Source organism: Anolis carolinensis, chromosome 2, assembly GCF_035594765.1.
Source record: "Anolis carolinensis isolate JA03-04 chromosome 2, rAnoCar3.1.pri, whole genome shotgun sequence".
Taxonomy (NCBI): domain Eukaryota; kingdom Metazoa; phylum Chordata; class Lepidosauria; order Squamata; family Dactyloidae; genus Anolis; species Anolis carolinensis.
In genome coordinates this window covers 314,173,413-314,191,415 of record NC_085842.1, presented here as the reverse complement: position 1 = coordinate 314,191,415, position 18,003 = coordinate 314,173,413, and the positions used below count along the sequence as shown (strand labels likewise).

At 43.3% G+C, this 18,003-nt stretch overlaps 1 protein-coding gene and 1 long non-coding RNA gene across 2 annotated transcripts in view; one reads left to right on the top strand and one right to left on the bottom strand.

The window, feature by feature from the left end:
• Positions 1-18,003, bottom strand: part of epg5 (ectopic P-granules 5 autophagy tethering factor) — a 73,002-nt gene that overhangs the window by 44,594 nt on the left and 10,405 nt on the right. The window contains exons 3-12 of the mRNA XM_062972592.1: positions 13,133-13,376; positions 11,578-11,714; positions 11,015-11,122; positions 9,755-9,828; positions 7,426-7,534; positions 6,492-6,606; positions 4,945-5,095; positions 2,652-2,807; positions 1,947-2,104; positions 445-599 (exon numbers count right to left, since the gene is read on the bottom strand). Of these exons, the coding sequence (XP_062828662.1) occupies positions 445-599; positions 1,947-2,104; positions 2,652-2,807; positions 4,945-5,095; positions 6,492-6,606; positions 7,426-7,534; positions 9,755-9,828; positions 11,015-11,122; positions 11,578-11,714; positions 13,133-13,376 (1,407 nt within the window). The remainder of the gene's footprint in view (positions 1-444; positions 600-1,946; positions 2,105-2,651; positions 2,808-4,944; positions 5,096-6,491; positions 6,607-7,425; positions 7,535-9,754; positions 9,829-11,014; positions 11,123-11,577; positions 11,715-13,132; positions 13,377-18,003) is intronic.
• On the top strand, positions 1,719-4,293 carry LOC134296798 (uncharacterized). The gene is made up of 2 exons (XR_010003661.1): positions 1,719-1,894; positions 2,666-4,293. It is a non-coding gene; the product is annotated as an uncharacterized LOC134296798 (long non-coding RNA).

Below are 18,003 nucleotides of genomic sequence, written 5' to 3'. Positions count from 1 at the left end.
CAGCATTTTGCAAAAATGTATTAGATACAGGTCGAATATCCTTCATCCAAAATGTTTAAGACCAGACACGTTCTGGATATTTTTTCCAACATAACAACAATGTGTAAATAATGTGATGTCTTGGAAATGGGATCCAAATGTAAATATGAAATTCACTTGTTTCATATATACCTTGTACACATAACCTGAAGATATTTTATTGTGCACAAAATATGAGAAAGCAAAGGTGTCACTGTCTCAGGCACCCATGAGGATAACTTTGGGGTATTTTGGGTTTTGGAATTCCAGATAAGGGATGCTCAACCTACATATTCATAGCAAAAGCTGCTTTGAGTCCCCTGCAGGGTGAGAAAGGCAGGGTATGAATAAAGTAAATAAAGAAGTTGCCATTCTTGGACATTCTTCCACAAAGCCCGCTCACCTATTGAGCATTGCCTTGCTCACCTCGTAGATCTCCAGCACAATGACTTTGACAAAGTCCTCATCAGCATCATCCCGTTTTGTCTGAGCCATTTGGGCAAAGGTTGTCAGTAGGCAGATTTCCTCGGAGCCATTCATGCTCTGGAGATACTTCTCAAAACTCTCCAAGTGGGCTGGGTCTATCGGGGGCAAAGAAGGGATGTGTGTGTGTTATTTTTTTCCTGGATCAAAATACTGAAAGTCCATGATGAACATCTTACTCTACTTCCTGACAGAGAGGCTGGTTTGAGTGAATATCTCAGCAAGTACGACTCTCTGCAAAAGAAGCTGGCCAAATCCAGCCATGCTGGTGATGAGCAGAAGTCTTTGTGATGACAAAGAATTAGGGGTGGAAGTACACAATTGTTTTTACCTTCATTTTTCACAGGATCACAATGATGTAACTAACTACTGTAAATACTGGTGTGCAAATCAACCTCGTATATAAGTCAAAAGCAGGGCAAAATTATGGATTTTATATGGCCCACAGAGAAGATGAGGATCATTCCGCAAAAAGGGAGAAACGGCAGTGCCAACTAAGGGCCAGCCATCCCCGGTTGCCACTGTTGCCATTTTCCCATTCAGGCATTCACAAAGGCCTCTTGCCACTCCATTCAGAGATGAGGCTTGTACCTTATTTGATAAAAAATAACTTTTATAAAGAAGAAACCACCCTCTTCTCTGAATAGCGGACCTAAAAGGAGGACCTAAAAGAAACATTGAGCTCCTCTACTCATTCAGAATTCCTTTGAAGGGAAGCCTAAAAGAATCTCTGCTGCCGCCGGTTTGCCACCCAGACATTCAAAAAAGCCAGAAGTGGTGCCAAAGCAGAAAGAGTAGAAGGGGTGAGTGCTTCTTTTAGGTTCTCCCAGAATGGATTAAAGTCTTTCATCACTATACGCAAGAGAAGGAAACAGTCCCTTTTTTGACAAGAGTAAAGGAAGAATACTTCTAGACTTCTAGGGTATATACAGATCTATCTAAAAAAGAGATGTTTTTTGTAGGCCAAAAACATCTCGGAACCACTGATCTAAAACTAGGTAATATCCTATACATAACCCTAAGCCAACCCACCAATTAATACAAACTAGGTCAAGAATCATGTTTCCTATAGAATAAATGCAGCCACTGGGGGTAGATCCTTTGGGTACAGTTGGCCCTCCAAATCCAGAGCTTCTGCACCTACAGCTTCCACCACCTATGGCTAAAAATATTGAAAACCAATTTTCAAAAGCAAACCTTGATTTTGCTATGTTATATAAAGGCCATCATTTTACTACATTATTGTATATAATTACTTTTGATCATCCACAGATTTGGACCAAACAGATTTGGACCTTGAACCAAACCACAGCAGATACCAAAGGTCTACTATACTTTCCTGTTTCATCACCAGCTCAGAGACTTGCACGAAACGGATTCTGAGAATAGAAAGGTAAGCCAGTTAAGCTTCCTTCCTCTCCCTTCAACTAATAACAGGACAGTACCTTTGAGTTGGCGTTTGCAGTCTTCCAGCTGCAGAGTGGCACACAGCTTCTCTAAGTTCTCACTCTCTGCACCATGCATGATGAAGAAGAGCTTCCACAGCATGTTAGTGGACAGAGTTCCATATGGCATCTCCGACATAAAGAGCCACACTCCCAGCCTGTTGAGATCCAAACACCAAAAGAAATAGCCACAATATGCTGGATCTAGGTACACATTGGTATATGCACACACACACACACGTATGATTAACACATATACCATTAAAACGTATACATATACCATTGCAGCAATTCACAAGATCCAGCACATTATTTGGGACAGCACATTCCATTAAAAAAAATCCACCAAGCTCCCTGCAACCAACTTGTCATTAAATTCCTGTTTGAATTGTAGTTATCCCATAGATCCCTGTTCTCTTGGAGTACAAGAGGTCAGGGCATTTGTTTGCTTTTTCTGCTACCTAGACTTAGCAAACAGCAACTGTAATACTGAAAGTCAAAAATTCTCCCCTTTTTGGCAGTTGATTATATGTTGAAAAGACTCAATAAAATCCATTTACACCCACACCTTGGGTGCTTGTGATCAAACATCTATCAAGTCCCAGATAACCTCCCAGACATCTTTTTCCATCTGTCAGATCCAGCCCAGATTTTCCCTGCTGCTTTTAATGCCTACCCACCCACCCATGGTCCATCCCTTCCTACCTTTTGGCTTTCAGGACATGGAGCACCGCCCTCAGGAAGAGCTCGTCAAATTCCACTTGGAGTTTCTCCACTGAGAAGGGGTGCATTGGGTAGCCATAGCCTTTGGCGTGGCTGACGTACTGGGCCCAGTGATCGCTCACGTAGCAAAGCGTCATCCTACGGGACCAGGGGAAGGTAAGGAAGAGAGAAGAAAAACAAAGTAATGAAGTAGAATCCAAACCAGTCTTCAGTGGAGCCATATTAGCCCAATCTAGTCCTATCCTCACGCTGAAACAGCACTGCAATTGCCTGCCTGCAAGGTCCCATTACAGGCCTCCATATTCACTAGGGTTAGGAGTCTAGACTCTCACAAAGATGGAAAACTCATGAATAAAACAACTCTTTTTATCTGAGCGAAAATTTAGAATCATAAAGTTGGACTGGACCCCAAGGACCATCCAGACCAAACCCCTGCCATGCAGGAACACACAACCGAAGAACCCTTAGCACAGTGGTTCTCAACATGGGGTTCCCCCAGGTGATTTTGGCCTACAACTCCCAGAAATCCCAGCCAGTTTACAAGCTGTTAAGATTTCTGGAAGTTAAAGGCCAAAAACATCTGGGGACCCTAGGTTGAGAACCACTGTGTTGTGACTGCGCCTTCGGGGATTATGGTTGATGGTGATGGAATTCGAAGAGGAAGAAAAAACCCTCGTGATGAGGGTTCACTGGAGGAGTTGCGCAGGAAGCGACTTAGAGAGCTATATGGGGGGATCTTCTGAGGAAGATTCAGATGGGGAGATGGATGCTGAGGAACAGGTGGTGGCTGGGGAAGCGGACACTGAATGGGCACAGCCACCGGAGATGTCTGGGGATTTGGGGCCTATGGATACTTCTGAACCTGGGGTTTCTGCAGGAGCTGATCCCAATTGGGATGCTTGGAGAAGGGAGGATGGTTCTTTAAGTGTTCATGGGGCTAAGTGTGGGCAGGATGATTGGGACTCCGACGAATTGCTAGGTACTCCAGATCCACGAGCTCTAGCTGTGTGGAGTTCAGACTCTGAGTAGATTTGGGACACCTGGTGTTTGGGTGTGAGTGTTTGGTCACCCAGGAGGAAGGGGAATAAAATGGGAATGTTTGGCCACTGCACTTTGCGTGTGGCAAGGTGTTGCTGAGGCGCCATTGGGATCTCTGTGTTTCCATGAAGACTGGACTTGGACTATGATTTGAATCTGCTGATATCATCTAGCTTGGCTCTCGCTGTGTCTTATCGTGGACCTGTTTTGGATGATTGCACCCTCTTCGGACTTTGGATTGAATTTGACCTGGCTTCTGTCTACGCCCTCTGACTGACGGCTACTCCCGGCTTCTGACTATTGGTTTGTCTTTCGGAATTTCTGCTGCCTCCTGACCTGACCTTGGATTCTTCTGACGACGGCTATTCATCATCCCTTCGAGGCTCTCGGCTTATCTGCACAGTGGAAGCAGCGTTATTGCTTTTCTAGTTGGTTTATTTTCCAGCAATTAACTCTATTTGTTTTCCAAAGCTGAATTGAAGCGTTATTTAGTTTTTTATTGAAAAGTGAAGTGTTTCAAGGATATTTCCTGTGTTTATGTTATTTTTTGGCTTATCTTCGGAATAAACTTTGTTTTGTATGTTAACTGGCGTCTGACTCTTGACACACTGCCTTAGCAGATGGGCATCCAACCTCTGGGTTGTTGTGTGTTTTCCACGCTGTATGGCCATGTTCCAGAAGTATTATCTCCTGATGTTTTGCTCACATCTATGGCAGGCATCGTCGGAGGTTGTGATGGTAGGCATCCTCAGAGGTTGTGAGGTTTATACCTCACAGCTTCTGAGGATGCCTGCCATAGATGTGGGCGAAACATCAGGAGAGAATACTTCTGGAACATGGCCATACAGCCCGGAAAACACACAACAACCCTGTGGTCCAAGCCATGAAAGCCTTCGACAACACATCCAGCCTCTGTTTAGAGCCCTCCAGAAAAGGAGACTCCACTAGACTCCCAGGCAGCATACTCCACTCCCAAACAGCTCTTAGTGTCAGGAAGTTATTTCTAACGTTTAGGTGGAATCTCTTTTCCTGCAACTTGAAACCCTTGCTCTGTGTCCTATTCTCCAGAGTCCCCTCCTCAATGTGACATCCTCTCAAATATTTTAACATGACTATCAAGTCCCATCTGAATGAGTCCAAGGGCAAAGGAGTAAGAAAAGAAGATATCCACATAGATGTTGGATTGAATCAATACAGAAAGCCTGCCCACACGTAGCAACATAGTGGTTCTCCTTGCCTGATAAGGCGTCCGATCCGTTTCACGAACTGCCTGTACCGAGCTCGGTTAAAGGTCTCCAGACCCACAGCAAGAAGTTCCACCAAAGAGTTGGCAAATGCTAATATCTTCATCATTTCCTGACAGGTGGTTTTCTCTGGACTATAGACACCTGTGCAATGGAAAACAGTTCTGAATGGGGGAAGTCAAACGCACGTTCACAAGTTCAAGACTAAATGCAGTAAATGTGAAAGGAAAGCTCCTCTCTCATATAGTCCAACTATCAGTTATATGGGCTAGAATGGTTAACAGGGAACAAATAAACTGGACTAGAGATTTCTAGCTGCCATTGTCAGTCCACCTCTTTTGTGTCCCCCCCCTTTTTTTGCTGAAATGCCATAATCCTACACCACTTGACTAAAATGTCAAGATTTAAACATTTCTGGACATTAATTCTTTCACAGAAAATCTGTTACCAGAGGCAGAAATAACAGGGAAAGAATAGGGAACATTTCTTACACCACACAAAAGCGAACAGTTCAAACTTTGTATTCAAAGCTAACAATAAGCACATGTGAAATGAAATCCCACTTCGGGTAAGCTTGGCATAACGCTACGTAACACAATTTTTGTTCCTGGATTATAAATGTCATTTCCTAATTGGTTCTATCATAAAAATATGGAAAAGGTTAATTGAAGAGCAAAAACTTTGTTCCTTCGGGACATCCTGCAGCACACTTTGCTTTAGTTTTTCAATGAATATAATCTCAACCAATTGAACATAATTTGTGGCAGCCACAAAATTGAAATTTCTGGAGTATAACAACTACTTTCAAAGTAACTATCACACATTTAAGCAGGATATAACACTTTCAAACCAGGGACACACTATAATCAAAAGTGTTTTGAGCCTTTGAGAGACCATTGGAGGCTTCTTCCAAAATACATCTAGAGACGACATTTTCCTTCACCAACTTCCACTTTCCTTACAATTTTGGTAGCCAACCCTTTTTAACATGCTGGGGAGAGTTGAAGAAGCAGGTTAACCTTCTTTCCCCTTTTGTCTCTGTTTTGCTGCTCACGCATACTCAAGAAAGGATTCAGGAGTAGCTGCTGTTTCCCTTGATTTTGTAGGCAAGGATCCATGGCTACAGTACAATTGGCTAAAGCAGAATTTCACATTTTGCCAGGAAAAACTGTGTTTATTGCACTATTTACTGCAGACACATTACTGCAAAGTATCACCAAAGGTTTACACATCTCCAGCCATCTTTCAACATTCCCTGAACACTGATGCTGCTAAAAAAATCGTCCAGCTCGACAGAGGATGAAAGGGCCTAAGGAAAGACATAACACCTTTTTAAATGAATCTTCACTGTCAGAGGCTTCCTTAACTGAAGTATGCCTGCCATTCACATCATGAGTGACAGCACTCACGCCTGAACCCTGAAAAAGGTGGGAATATCCCCAAATGTCTGGTAGAGGGTGAGTCAGGCTTGGGGAACTGAGGTTCATAGGAAACATGATGCCAAAAAGTGGAATCTTCCCCTCTGCTCCTTCTGACTCACCTTTAGAATCAAATCCAAGAAGATGCTGAAAGAGTTCGTGGAAAGGGAATTGGGACAGCAGTGCTATCAAGTCATCTTCAAGAAGAAGAACCCAGCTAGTATCAGGATCTTCATCCTGGAAGAAAGAGAATTAGAAGAACTGAGAAAATTCTCTAGCAATAAGGACTAATCTGGAGCCAGTTTAAAGGATACGGGTATGTGCTAACATCAGTAACAAAGTTCTAATAGTTGAGTTGGAGGAAGAGTGATTAGGATTTACAACTAGACAGCTAGAGTTACACTAAGAATGAAGAGAAAATTGAAAGACTAGAGGGAGAGAAAGAAGAGAAACAAGCATCTTCATAATAATGTGCTTTAACTATGATGCTTTGGTTCAAACCTTGAGGAGAAGCAAATAAGAAAGCGAAAACCCCACAAATAATCAAATCCATGGGAGGCAAACCCATGAAAGGAGTGGTATATTAATTGTCTACCTCCACCAAGTCTTTATACAACTCTGCAGGCCACTAAATCCATAATTTATAGTACATAAGAAGTTAATTTCAACTTTCAAAAACTTTCCCCATAACGGAGATATCATTTTACATTTAGCTGCATCTCAACTTCATTGACTAATATCCATAGAAAAACTGACCATAGAGAAAATACTTTTCAAGCCTGAAGTCAACCTACCTCTACGCTTAATACCCTCCCTTCTAGCTAGATAAAACTGTGCTTTTCAAAGAAAAAAAGAATCCTTACAGTCAACTTTACAAAATTCCACTTAATAGAGATGAACACTGTAACATGAATTCCCCTCTCCCTTATTAGAAATGGCTCCATCTGATAAGAAAAGGAATTTTGTGTCAGTTGTATAGGAAAACTAGACTTGGACTGCTTTCTTCTTGCTTCCTTTGTGAACTCAAAGTGTGAAAAAGTAATCTTTTGAAGATACCTCTTCTCCTCCTTCATCGACTAAAGTCCAGTTTCCAGATTCCTTTCCAGATGACGAGGACGTCCTCCGTTCACTTGGTTTCATATGGCACATAAACTCAGCTCGGTTTCTGTAGGTCACAAAACGCAGCATGCCAGAAATATTAGGGAGGGACACCACATGAAGGAGACAAACCTCTGTACATTTATGTTAATATTCCAGGATGAATCTACCTCCCAATTGCGCTAAAAATGCAATGCTGAAACACAGAAGATCAGCCAAGAAAAATGTATCCTCACTAAGGAAGGTAATTCTGGATTTTCCCATTCCCAAGAGATATTGGAAGAACTAGACAATTTTACTTCCTGTGGTGTCAACTTTTGGGAACTTATCCCTCCAAAATGATGAGGAAACTGTACAACTTTATGAAGAAAGCCATACTGTAAAGTTTTCTGGAAAGCCACACAGCCTTCCCATGAAAGTTACTGCGGCTTCCAACAAGACAAAAAGTCCAAAATAAACTGACACACAATTTTACATGTTGTACAACTTTTAAAGCATTTATTCTCTTTAAAAACATGGGGAAGCACAAAAGGGAATGAGGGGCAGCTTCAAAAACTATGCCGGTTTCCAAAAAGATGGAGAAAAAGGTACAGAAAAGAACATTGAAATGATTTAAAGGTTGTGCAGATGTAAATTATTATTCTTTTAATAGATGGGTGGCAAGCATTCAATGGAATGATGTGCAGAAAAGTTAGGGGGAGACACCACATGAAGGTAGAGCTTTCTAAAAAGAAAAACCTAAATGTGTAAGAGACAGCACATTGTTCAGAAGGCCAAAAAATGAAATGTCTGCATGTGTACGTGTGTGTATGCATATGTATATGCATATATGTGTGTGTGTGTGTGTGTATGCATACACACAGAGACAGACACTCATTATTTTAATATATAGTTCAGCATATGTATAATTGTATCTATTTTGTGAAGTTTTCCCAAGTTTAAATGTGGTGAAAAACAATGAAAGGTTCTCTTTCTTGGAAAGCTGTGTAGTTTATCACTCTACAAAGTCCACAAAATGCATCAAATCTGTTGCACCAAGAATAAAAAAATTCCTTCAAAATTGTGGCAACCTTCTAAGTTCTATTTTGATTCCAGAAAATGTGCCCAAAAATGGGAACTCCAAATCTTGACTCCAGTAGGGAAAATGGGGATCCATTCCAGCCCTAATCCTTATTGTTCAAGAGGAACACTGCTTTAGGGTCCTTGCATGGTCTACTCATGCACATTGAATAATACTAGGGTAAAGTACTCATGGAGGACTTTGTAGCAAAGTGCATGGACTTCTGGGAGAACATGGATAATTAATCTTCTCTTATGTTGCCCCAAACTGCTCCTCAAGGTGATTGCTGGGGAGGATGGAGAGAGACCTTTACCCCAAATATTTTTAAACTAATTCAGAAGCTAGCAATGGGGTCAGCAGGTGAGAAGTGTGCACGAGAAAATAAAGGATTGCCTTTAGGTTATGTGAATCCTCAGAGGTGAAAGTTTGATCTCCTGGCCCCATTTTTGGCGAACTCCAGTCTTAAGACTGCATTTCCAACCCATGATTATAATTTTAATTTCTGGCAAGAGGGAGTGAATCACCTCTCTAGGAATCCTTCGGGAACAGAAATCAACCAATAAAATACATGACAAAGCCATGTAGCATTTAACATACCTACTTTTCAACACCAGAAAAAGAGTTTCAGACATTTCTGGTAAGGATTTCCATTTTTATTTTTATTTGTTAGCATTTGGGGAAATCTTTGGAACAACTGAAAAGTTCCAAGGGCAGGAAATCATCTACCATAGTTACCTACCTCTAATGTAGAAGGCTTTACTTTTTAAAAGCAGTTTTAAGAAGGTATAGAGCGGACAAAAGAACAGTAACTCGCCATTAAAACACCCTTTTATCAAAAGGCACTTAATTCCCCACAGCTTGCTTGAATAAACAGGACTTTTTATTCCACTGACGAGGGCTGCATTCCAGGAAAGCTTACGGCAAATAAGACTTGTTTGCCTTCAGGGAGTCACAAGACTGTGTGCTTTTTCGTTACACAAGGTGGAAAGAGGAGCAATGGCAGGATGAGGAACAGTGCAGGAGCCTGGCTTATAGGCTATTCTTTGGAGCCAGCCCTGCTTCCAGGAGTAAATATCCTGCTAGCATTCAGTTCAATTCAGGTCAATATAACATTTCCTTCACACCACTTTTTTATATCACACCTTTTTCATATAAGAATGGCAAACATTTCTATAGACTCCCACATATTTCACTCTTTCTCCTTCACCTTCCCCACTTTCTACTTACTTGGCAGGAGACATCAGCAAAGCGAGGGACTGCATGAAATGAAAGACTCCAGATGGGTTACCAAGGACCCGGATCTAAAAGGAAGGGAGGAAGGGAGGGAGATGTTTTCAAAAGGAGACACTAAATTTGAGTTGGAAATCACAGATATCTGATTCTGGAAATTAAAGGTACACATATATAAAAACAATAAAATTGTATCTTTAGAAATAGGGGGTCACTGGAAAAGTGGTTTCATTAAGAGCTGCGCTTTGAAGCTCATACTCAGATTCATACAAAATGCTTGATAAAAATCAAGGGCAGGAAACATGTTCAAAAGTGCAGAAAAAGTATCCCAGACTTGTACCATTTCAGAAGGCAAATCACACTCTTAATGTGTGAAAATTAGCATCTGAAGATGGAGCATGTTTAGAGAACCACAAACTTCTAAATGTGTGATTTCTTCCCGAGATACATTTCTATGCGGGCTTTTAGAAAATGCTATGGTTTCAAAAATTATTTTTTTATTCTAGAATTATTCTTTCTCCAACCTTTTCCAGTTGCAACTCCTTTCCTCCTGAGAAATATTTACATGGCTCCATATATAGGTATATAAAAAAGGAGTAAAAAACAAACATGTACTGATAATAAGTCAGCATTTGCCAGGCTTGCTAAACAGGCTGATTTTCTTTTTTGTGGAGTACAACTGAAGCAAATTCTGCAGAGTCTCCTGTAAACACTGCACACTGTTGCTGACAGATTTGTGTAAATGGATGGTATTCAGAAAACTTTAATAGTTGCCAAATTTTCAGTGAGCCCAACACTGAGCTAAGGGACCCTATTTGAGTTCAAAACTTGCCTTTTAAAAAGTGATGGTCTAGAAGGTTGTGTCTAGAGTTGTGTCCGACTCTCAGGGGTGGTGCTCATCTCAATTTCTAAGTCGAAGAGCTGGCATTGTTCATAGACACCGCCAAGGTTATGTGGCTGGCATGACTGCATGGAGCGCTGCTACCTTCCCGCCGAACCTATTGAACTACTCACATTCGCATGTTTTCAAACTGCTAAGTTGGCAGAAGCTGTGGCTAACAACTGGAGCTCACCTCATCCCGCAGATTCAAATTGCTGATCTTCCAGTCAGCAAGCTCTACAGCTTAGCAGTTTAACCCACTGTGCTACCACAGCCCCGGAAAACATTACGTCACTGCAATTCAAAAGGGCACTGCAGAAACTGTAAGAATTAGGCCTCAGATACATCACTATACAACAGATAGTAAACATTCACACCTGAATGAATGGGACAGCCCATTTGCTGACGCCGGCAGGACAGCGAAGGATGTGGTTTAAGAGGAAGAGTTGGTCTCCTGGAGAACCAACCCTTTGCAAGACTGACACCTGAAAAAATGGGAAAGAATTTCATAAGTGATTTCAAAACAGGAGAATGTCAGTCATACGTACACAAAAACTTAAAACGAATCACCCATTGTGCCCAAAATAAAAGCTGGCAGTCTTCAAGGATTCACACGACGTTGATATCTTTACACTTCCATATGACATCTCACTAAATCTCGGCTGCTTTTAATTCACTGCTGCTTTTAATTGCTCATTCCATTATGCTGTCTCCTAAATTCAATTTCTATGGATTGTTTCTCACTATACGGTGCACCCTGAGTGAAAGTAGTTAAACTATTAAGTCTTAGAAGTAAATGAATCATTGCTGCCCCCGCTCTCTGCAAAACAACAGAGAGAAGTTTTTTTTTTTTTTAAAAAAGGGGCTGGTAATGACTATTTGCCTGGATGACTAAACGATCCGGCATTTGGTGCCAAATTATCAGCATGGGTTTCCTCACCAGCCTCTGAAGCCATGAAAGTACATCGTTCTGGAACTGTGGGTCCTCCACGACTCTGCGGGTAAAACTGAAGAGGACGCTGATGCATTCCTTCAAGGGCCCCAAATCCGAGGAAGCATTTTCACCCTGTTTACAAGCTAAAAATGAGGAGAAGAAGAAAAAAAGAATTAGAAAAGCCCATAATCAGCAAGGTATTAATACTGAGAGGCAGGGTTAGGCTGGGATCCCCTGTACTAGGTTCAAAACCCCAGTCACCCACTAAATGAACTATTTCTTGGCCCCAGTATACTACACATGGATGTTGTATGTGCAAAATCCCACCCTGCATTTGGCTGAGTGAAATCAGGAGTTGGCTCCTGCAGAAATGTCAAACTTGTGATCCTCCAGATGTTTGGCCTCCAACTCCCAGAAGCCCTAGCCAGGTTGTCCAATGGCCAGGAATTCTGGGAGCTGAAGTCCAAAAGACCCAGAGGGCCACAGCTTTGGCACCACTACTTTAATGGATGAATAAAAGGTAATTTCAGAACATGTTGCTTGTTACCTTGTTGAATGGAAAACAACACAGGGTGCATCTACACCAGACATGGGTAAACTTCGACCCTCCAGATGTTTTGGACTTCAGCTCCCACAATTCCTAACAGCTGGCAAGCTGGCTGGGATTCTGGAAGTTGTAGTCCAAAACACCTGGAGGGTCAAAGTTTGCCAATGCCTGATCTATACTATAGAATTAATGCAGTTTGATATGATTTATTTAGATCTGAGCACACAGAACGTAACTTTATTTAGCTTCTGCTAGAACAGTGTAGGCCTGTGTTTTGGCCTACAACTCTGAGAAATCCCAGCCAGTTTACCAACTATTAGGATTTCTGGGAGTTGAAGGCCAAAATGTCTGGGGACCCACAGGTTGAGAATCACTGTGCTAGAATGTCCATGAAGGGCCTAAATACCCTAGAAATTCCCATGCTGGGAGCTAATCAGCCTGGTTTTTAGAGAATGGGAAACTGCCAATGAATCCTGCTGGCAAAATTTCAAAGGAAGATTTTGCCAAAACTACTTTCAAGTATTCTTTGTATAAGAAAACCCTTTGGAATTCATGGAATCACAACATGAAAAGCATACACAGTCAGACCTCCACATTTGCTGGAGTTATGGGCACAGGAAGGAGTCCATTGAAAGTGAAACAAAATAATTGCTATCTTTTTTTACCAGCAAAAACACATATCTAGCAGGAATATCTAGCATAACGTGATGGCCAACTTCTGTTAGAAGCTGACCACAGAATCAAATTGAAAGACCAAGAGATTCCTAGGTGTTCTCTGAAGAAATATCTAGAACCTCCAGCATAACTGAAAGAAATTCACCACAAAGTTGTACTGGAGGATGGAGAGATTTCTAGAAAGAACATTTTTAATCAAAACCATGAATAACCAAAGTCGCAAAAGTCAAATGTGGGATGATAACTGTTTATACACTCACATACGTACTCTCCATGAGGCATAACGTCTAGCAGACTCCCACCAAAAGCAGAAACCATACCAGAAGAGAAGGCACACACCTAAATCCTGTTGCTGGATGCCTACAGACTTCAGCAAGGGAGAGCTACTGAGCAATGCGTAGATGTAAGACTCAACTTGCAGACGCGACAATACAGAGGTATAGAGGTGCAGGGCCAGTGTCTGGTGCACATGCTCAGCCTGGGCTTCAAACAATCGCTTCAGCTCTCCCAAGGCACCCTCATTCACCTCCACCGTCTGGTAGCGATGGAAGCCGGACACTTTGCACTGATCGGCACAGACACCCTGCAAAAGAGATAAGGAAGAGTCAGATTCAACATGTTAATACCTGGCTACTATAGGAAACAGATGCCAAAACAAGTGGATATGGTAAGTATATTTGGTATCCATAGCAGAATAGAATGCAGCATTGTCATTAAAAGAGGTAAGTAAATAAATAATGTGTATTATTATTATTATTGTGGATAAGGAGCCTCCGATGGCCAAGGGGATAAAAGCCTCGTGACTTGAAGGTTGGATTGCTGACCTGAAAGCTGCCAGGTTCGAATCCCACCCGGGGAGAGTGCGGATGAGCTTCCTCTATCAGCTCCAGCTCCATGCGGGGACATGAGAGGAGCCTCCCACAAGGAGTGTAAAACATCAAAACATCTGGGCGTCCCCTGGGCAACGTCCTTGCAGACAGCCAATTCTCTCACTCCAGAAGCAACTCCGGTTGCTCCTGACACGGAAAAAAAAATATTGTGGATAATATATCTTGTTCAAAAGAGTAGATAGGCAAAAGAAAGTTCCCTAACTCTACTAGAAGAGTCCCTAAGATGACTCTCATGTCTCTATGTACAGCATTTTGAGGCAGAGAAGCCTCATGGTGCTCCCTTCTCAAGCATAAAGGTAATAAAACATTAAAGCCTTTTGGGAAGAAGGGGGAAGTGGTCCCTTCATGCAGGCAGGAAGCAAAACACTTTGAATTACATAGGTGTAGGGAACAGAGGTGAAAACAAGACAGCAAGCCTGAATCACAGGGTTCCCCCTGTCCCTAGATGCTCTCTGTGCAAGTGCTGATGTTATGATTGAGCCTCATGGCTCTGTTACTGACAGACGTGGGCGTAAGACTCCTCGAGAGTCAGATACTCTCGAGGAGCGAGAGAGAAAAAGACTGCGAGACATATTTGCAGCACCATCTGACGAGGAGTCTTTCGAAGGGTTTACGGAGAGAATGGAGGAGGGGCTGGTTAGCTCAGAGGAGGATGAGATGGATTGGACTCGGGTTAAGGAGGACAGCTGACAGTGATGAAGATTTGTAACTGGCATAAAATGGGGCTTGAGAGCAATTGCAAATTGCGTTGGGCAAGGTAATCTGGGCAAACGCTTGGGATCCGTGTGTGTGTGGGACGCTTCCCTGAAGACTTGTGTGCTTTCCTGTGCTGTGACCTTGACCTTCCGTCGTCTTCTTGACGGACGCCATCTCCTGCTTTGAGAACTCGGACTGAACTGACCACGGCTTGTCTTCCCCCCTTCTTGGACTTGGAAAAACTACAAACGTCTGCTTCTGGCTTTGATCTACGGAACGGAACTGGTCTACTCAACTGCTACAATCCTTGGCTGATTTACTCGTGTTGGAGATCCTGTCTGCTGTGTGTGTGGGGGAGCGACGCAAGTTACTCTAAGCACAGTGTTGGCAGCAGAGAGGAATCTGCTGCCAATTAGTTGCATTCTTTGTATCTTTTGTTCCTTGGCTTTCGTTTCGTTTATACCCAGGCTGAAGCAAGCAGTTTGTTTTTACCCGGATTAAACTCCGGTTTAATCCGGTTTATCTTTTGAACATTTACTTTTGCCCCTTTTTGCTCCTAAAGGCAAAAACTGCCTGGCCCTTGTGTTTTACGGGCATTTTTTGAGTTCTGTAATCTAATAAACTCTGTTACTTTGAATCTTGTGGCGTTCTGTCCTTGACAGATTGCCCAACGCCATAAAAAGTTTATTGCAGCAATAAACCCGTCAGGAAGACGATGGATGAGTTAAGGGCCAAAGTAGACCAATTGCAAACGGCTTTTACCGTTATCCAAACAGCTCAGGCTGTGAAAGGACATGTTTTGACTCCTGAACGCTTTGACGGAACCAGGTGCAAGTTGCCAACCTTTTTGGCACAAGTGGAGCTTTATTTTTCTCAGCTCAGTGCTCATGCTTTTCCTACAGACACTAGCAAGGTGGCCTTTATTTTGAGTTTGTTGACCGGTCCCGCAGGACAATGGGCCACTAATTTAATTTTGGGAAATGACCCAGTCAAGGACAATTTGAATAATTTCAAAAAGTTGTTAACTGATACTTTTGGGGATCCTCTCCGCACGGAGAACGCTGGGTGGGCTCTGTATCGGTTGAAACAGGGAAAGGGGACTGTTTTGGATTACTTAAATAAGTTTAACCTGTATCGCCACCAGCTGGATTGGGGGGAAAATGCATTCATGCTTTTATTTACTGCCGGGTTAAGTGATATGCTCCAGGATGAATTAGCACGCTTGGAGCCGGCTGAAAGCTGGGACGCCTTAGTAGCTAAGGTGCTGCGTTTAGACGCAAGGTTCGAGGCTCGTAAACACTCAAAAGCAATGTGTGCGCCACCCATGCATGTAACCAGGGCACCTGTGGTGATGGGGGAAGAGCCCATGGAGCTTGGGGTCTTTAAAAAGCTGTCTACAGAGGAAAAGAGCCGTAGGAGGCAGCTGGGCTTGTGTTTGTACTGTGGGAATGCTGGGCATTTTGCCAAAAATTGTAATGTGAAACCTTCCCAGCTTTCGGGAAAAGGCCAGCCCTAGTGCGACGTGAGTCCAACGCACTAGGGCTCCTCAAGCAGTCAACTGAGGGGAGGAAGCATGTTTTCGTACCCATTACATTATCTGTTGGGGGAAGGGAACTTGTTTCTACTTTGGCACTGCTGGACTCAGGGGCTACGGTCTCCTATGTAGATATTGAGTTTGCTAAGAAGCATGGCATTCCTAGAGTGCGCAAGGCATGCGACGTGTGGGTGGAAGGAGCAGATGGGAGACTGCTGGAGACTGGGGTGGTTAACCATGAAACCTCAGCAGTAACGTGGGAGGTGCAGGGAGTAACGGGAACGTTTGTGTGGGATATTACGAGCTTGCCTAGATATGATGTGATCCTGGGGATGGATTGGCTAGCTGTAGTAAACCCACATGTAGATTGGGCAACACGTAAAGTGATCTTAAAGAGGCAGGATTGTTGCACTCTAAATGTTACTCATTCTGATATGGAGGGAGTGCCTGCTGAGTATGGGGAGTTCTCTGATGTATTTTGTAAAAGAGAAGCGGACAAATTACCACCGCACAGGCCATATGATTGCGCCATCAAGTTGGCAGAAGGTGCGAAACTGCCAGCAGGGAGGCTGTATGCCTTGACTGTACCGGAAAGGCAAGCTTTGCGGGAGTTTCTAGATGAAAATTTAGCCAAGGGGTTTATTCGCCCATCTAGTTCTCCAACTGCGGCACCGGTATTCTTTGTAGCCAAAAAGACTGGGGAACTTAGGTTGGTCTGCGATTATCGGATCCTAAACAAATACACCATTCGGGATAGGTACCCGCTGCCTTTAATCTCGGAACTGTTATCAAGGGTGCAAGGGGCTAAGGTCTTTACCAAGCTTGACCTGCGGGGGGCCTATAACTTAATCCGTATACGGGAAGGGGATGAATGGAAGACGGCATTTAACACGTGTTTCGGATGCCACGAGTTCCGAGTCATGCCTTTTGGGCTTTGTAATGCTCCTGCGGTATTCCAGAGGTTCATGAACGATGTGTTCAGGGACCTAATTGACCAATTTTTAGTGATTTATTTGGATGATATCTTGATTTTTTCTAAGGACGAGAAAGAACATCGTCAACATGTCAAGCAGGTTCTGCACCGACTGCGGGCTAATGGGCTTTTCGCCAAGGCTTCCAAGTGCGTCTTTCATGTGCCTGAAGTGGAGTTCCTAGGTCATGTAGTGTCAGGTAGGGAACTTAAAATGGACCCACATAAGGTTGACGCCGTCAACTCATGGCAGGAGCTGAAGACTAAGAAGGATGTACAAAGGTTCTTGGGTTTCGCTAATTACTACCGGGAGTTTATTCCGAATTTTGCAAAGCTCACGGTACCTTTGACGCAGCTTCTGCGCAAGAAACAGCCATTTGTGTGGGGGCGGGAAGCTCACGAGGCGTTTCTACAACTAAAGTCTAGTTTTCAATCGGACAACATACTAACCCATCCTGATGTTGACAGACCGTTCGTGGTAGAAGCGGACGCTTCTAGCTACGCGTTGGGGGCTGTATTGTCTCAGAAGGATTCCTCAGGGACCTTGCGTCCCTGTGGATTTTACTCGCGGCAACTAACACCCTTCGAGCAGAACTATACCATATGGGAGAAGGAGTTGTTGGCGATTAAGGTGGCGTTTGAGGTGTGGCGGCACTGGCTTGAAGGGGCACGGCACCAGATCGTGGTCAGATCTGATCACAAGAACTTAGAGCACTTGCAAACAGCAAAGAAGTTAAACCAGCGTCAAATCCGCTGGGCTTTGTTTTTCTCCAGGTTTAACTTCAAGGTGCAGTTCGTGGAGGGGAAGGCAAACTTGCGGGCCGATGCTTTATCCCGCAAGCCGGAATTTAAGACCAATGAGCAGGTAGTATGTCAGACCATCTTGCCTACTGCCTCTCTGTGTGTTGTAGATAATGAGCTTGGGTTACATGACCAGATCCTTGAGGCTCAGAAGGATGATGTATGGACTCAGGAGCAACTGATGCTGCTCTCTGCAGGTAACCGTACCATACTGCCGCATCTCCAGGATCAAGACGGGGTATTGGTGCGTAGGGGGCAGGTTTACGTACCAGTAGGGACCCTCAGGTTGGAGGTGATTAGAGCCCACCATGACGAACCC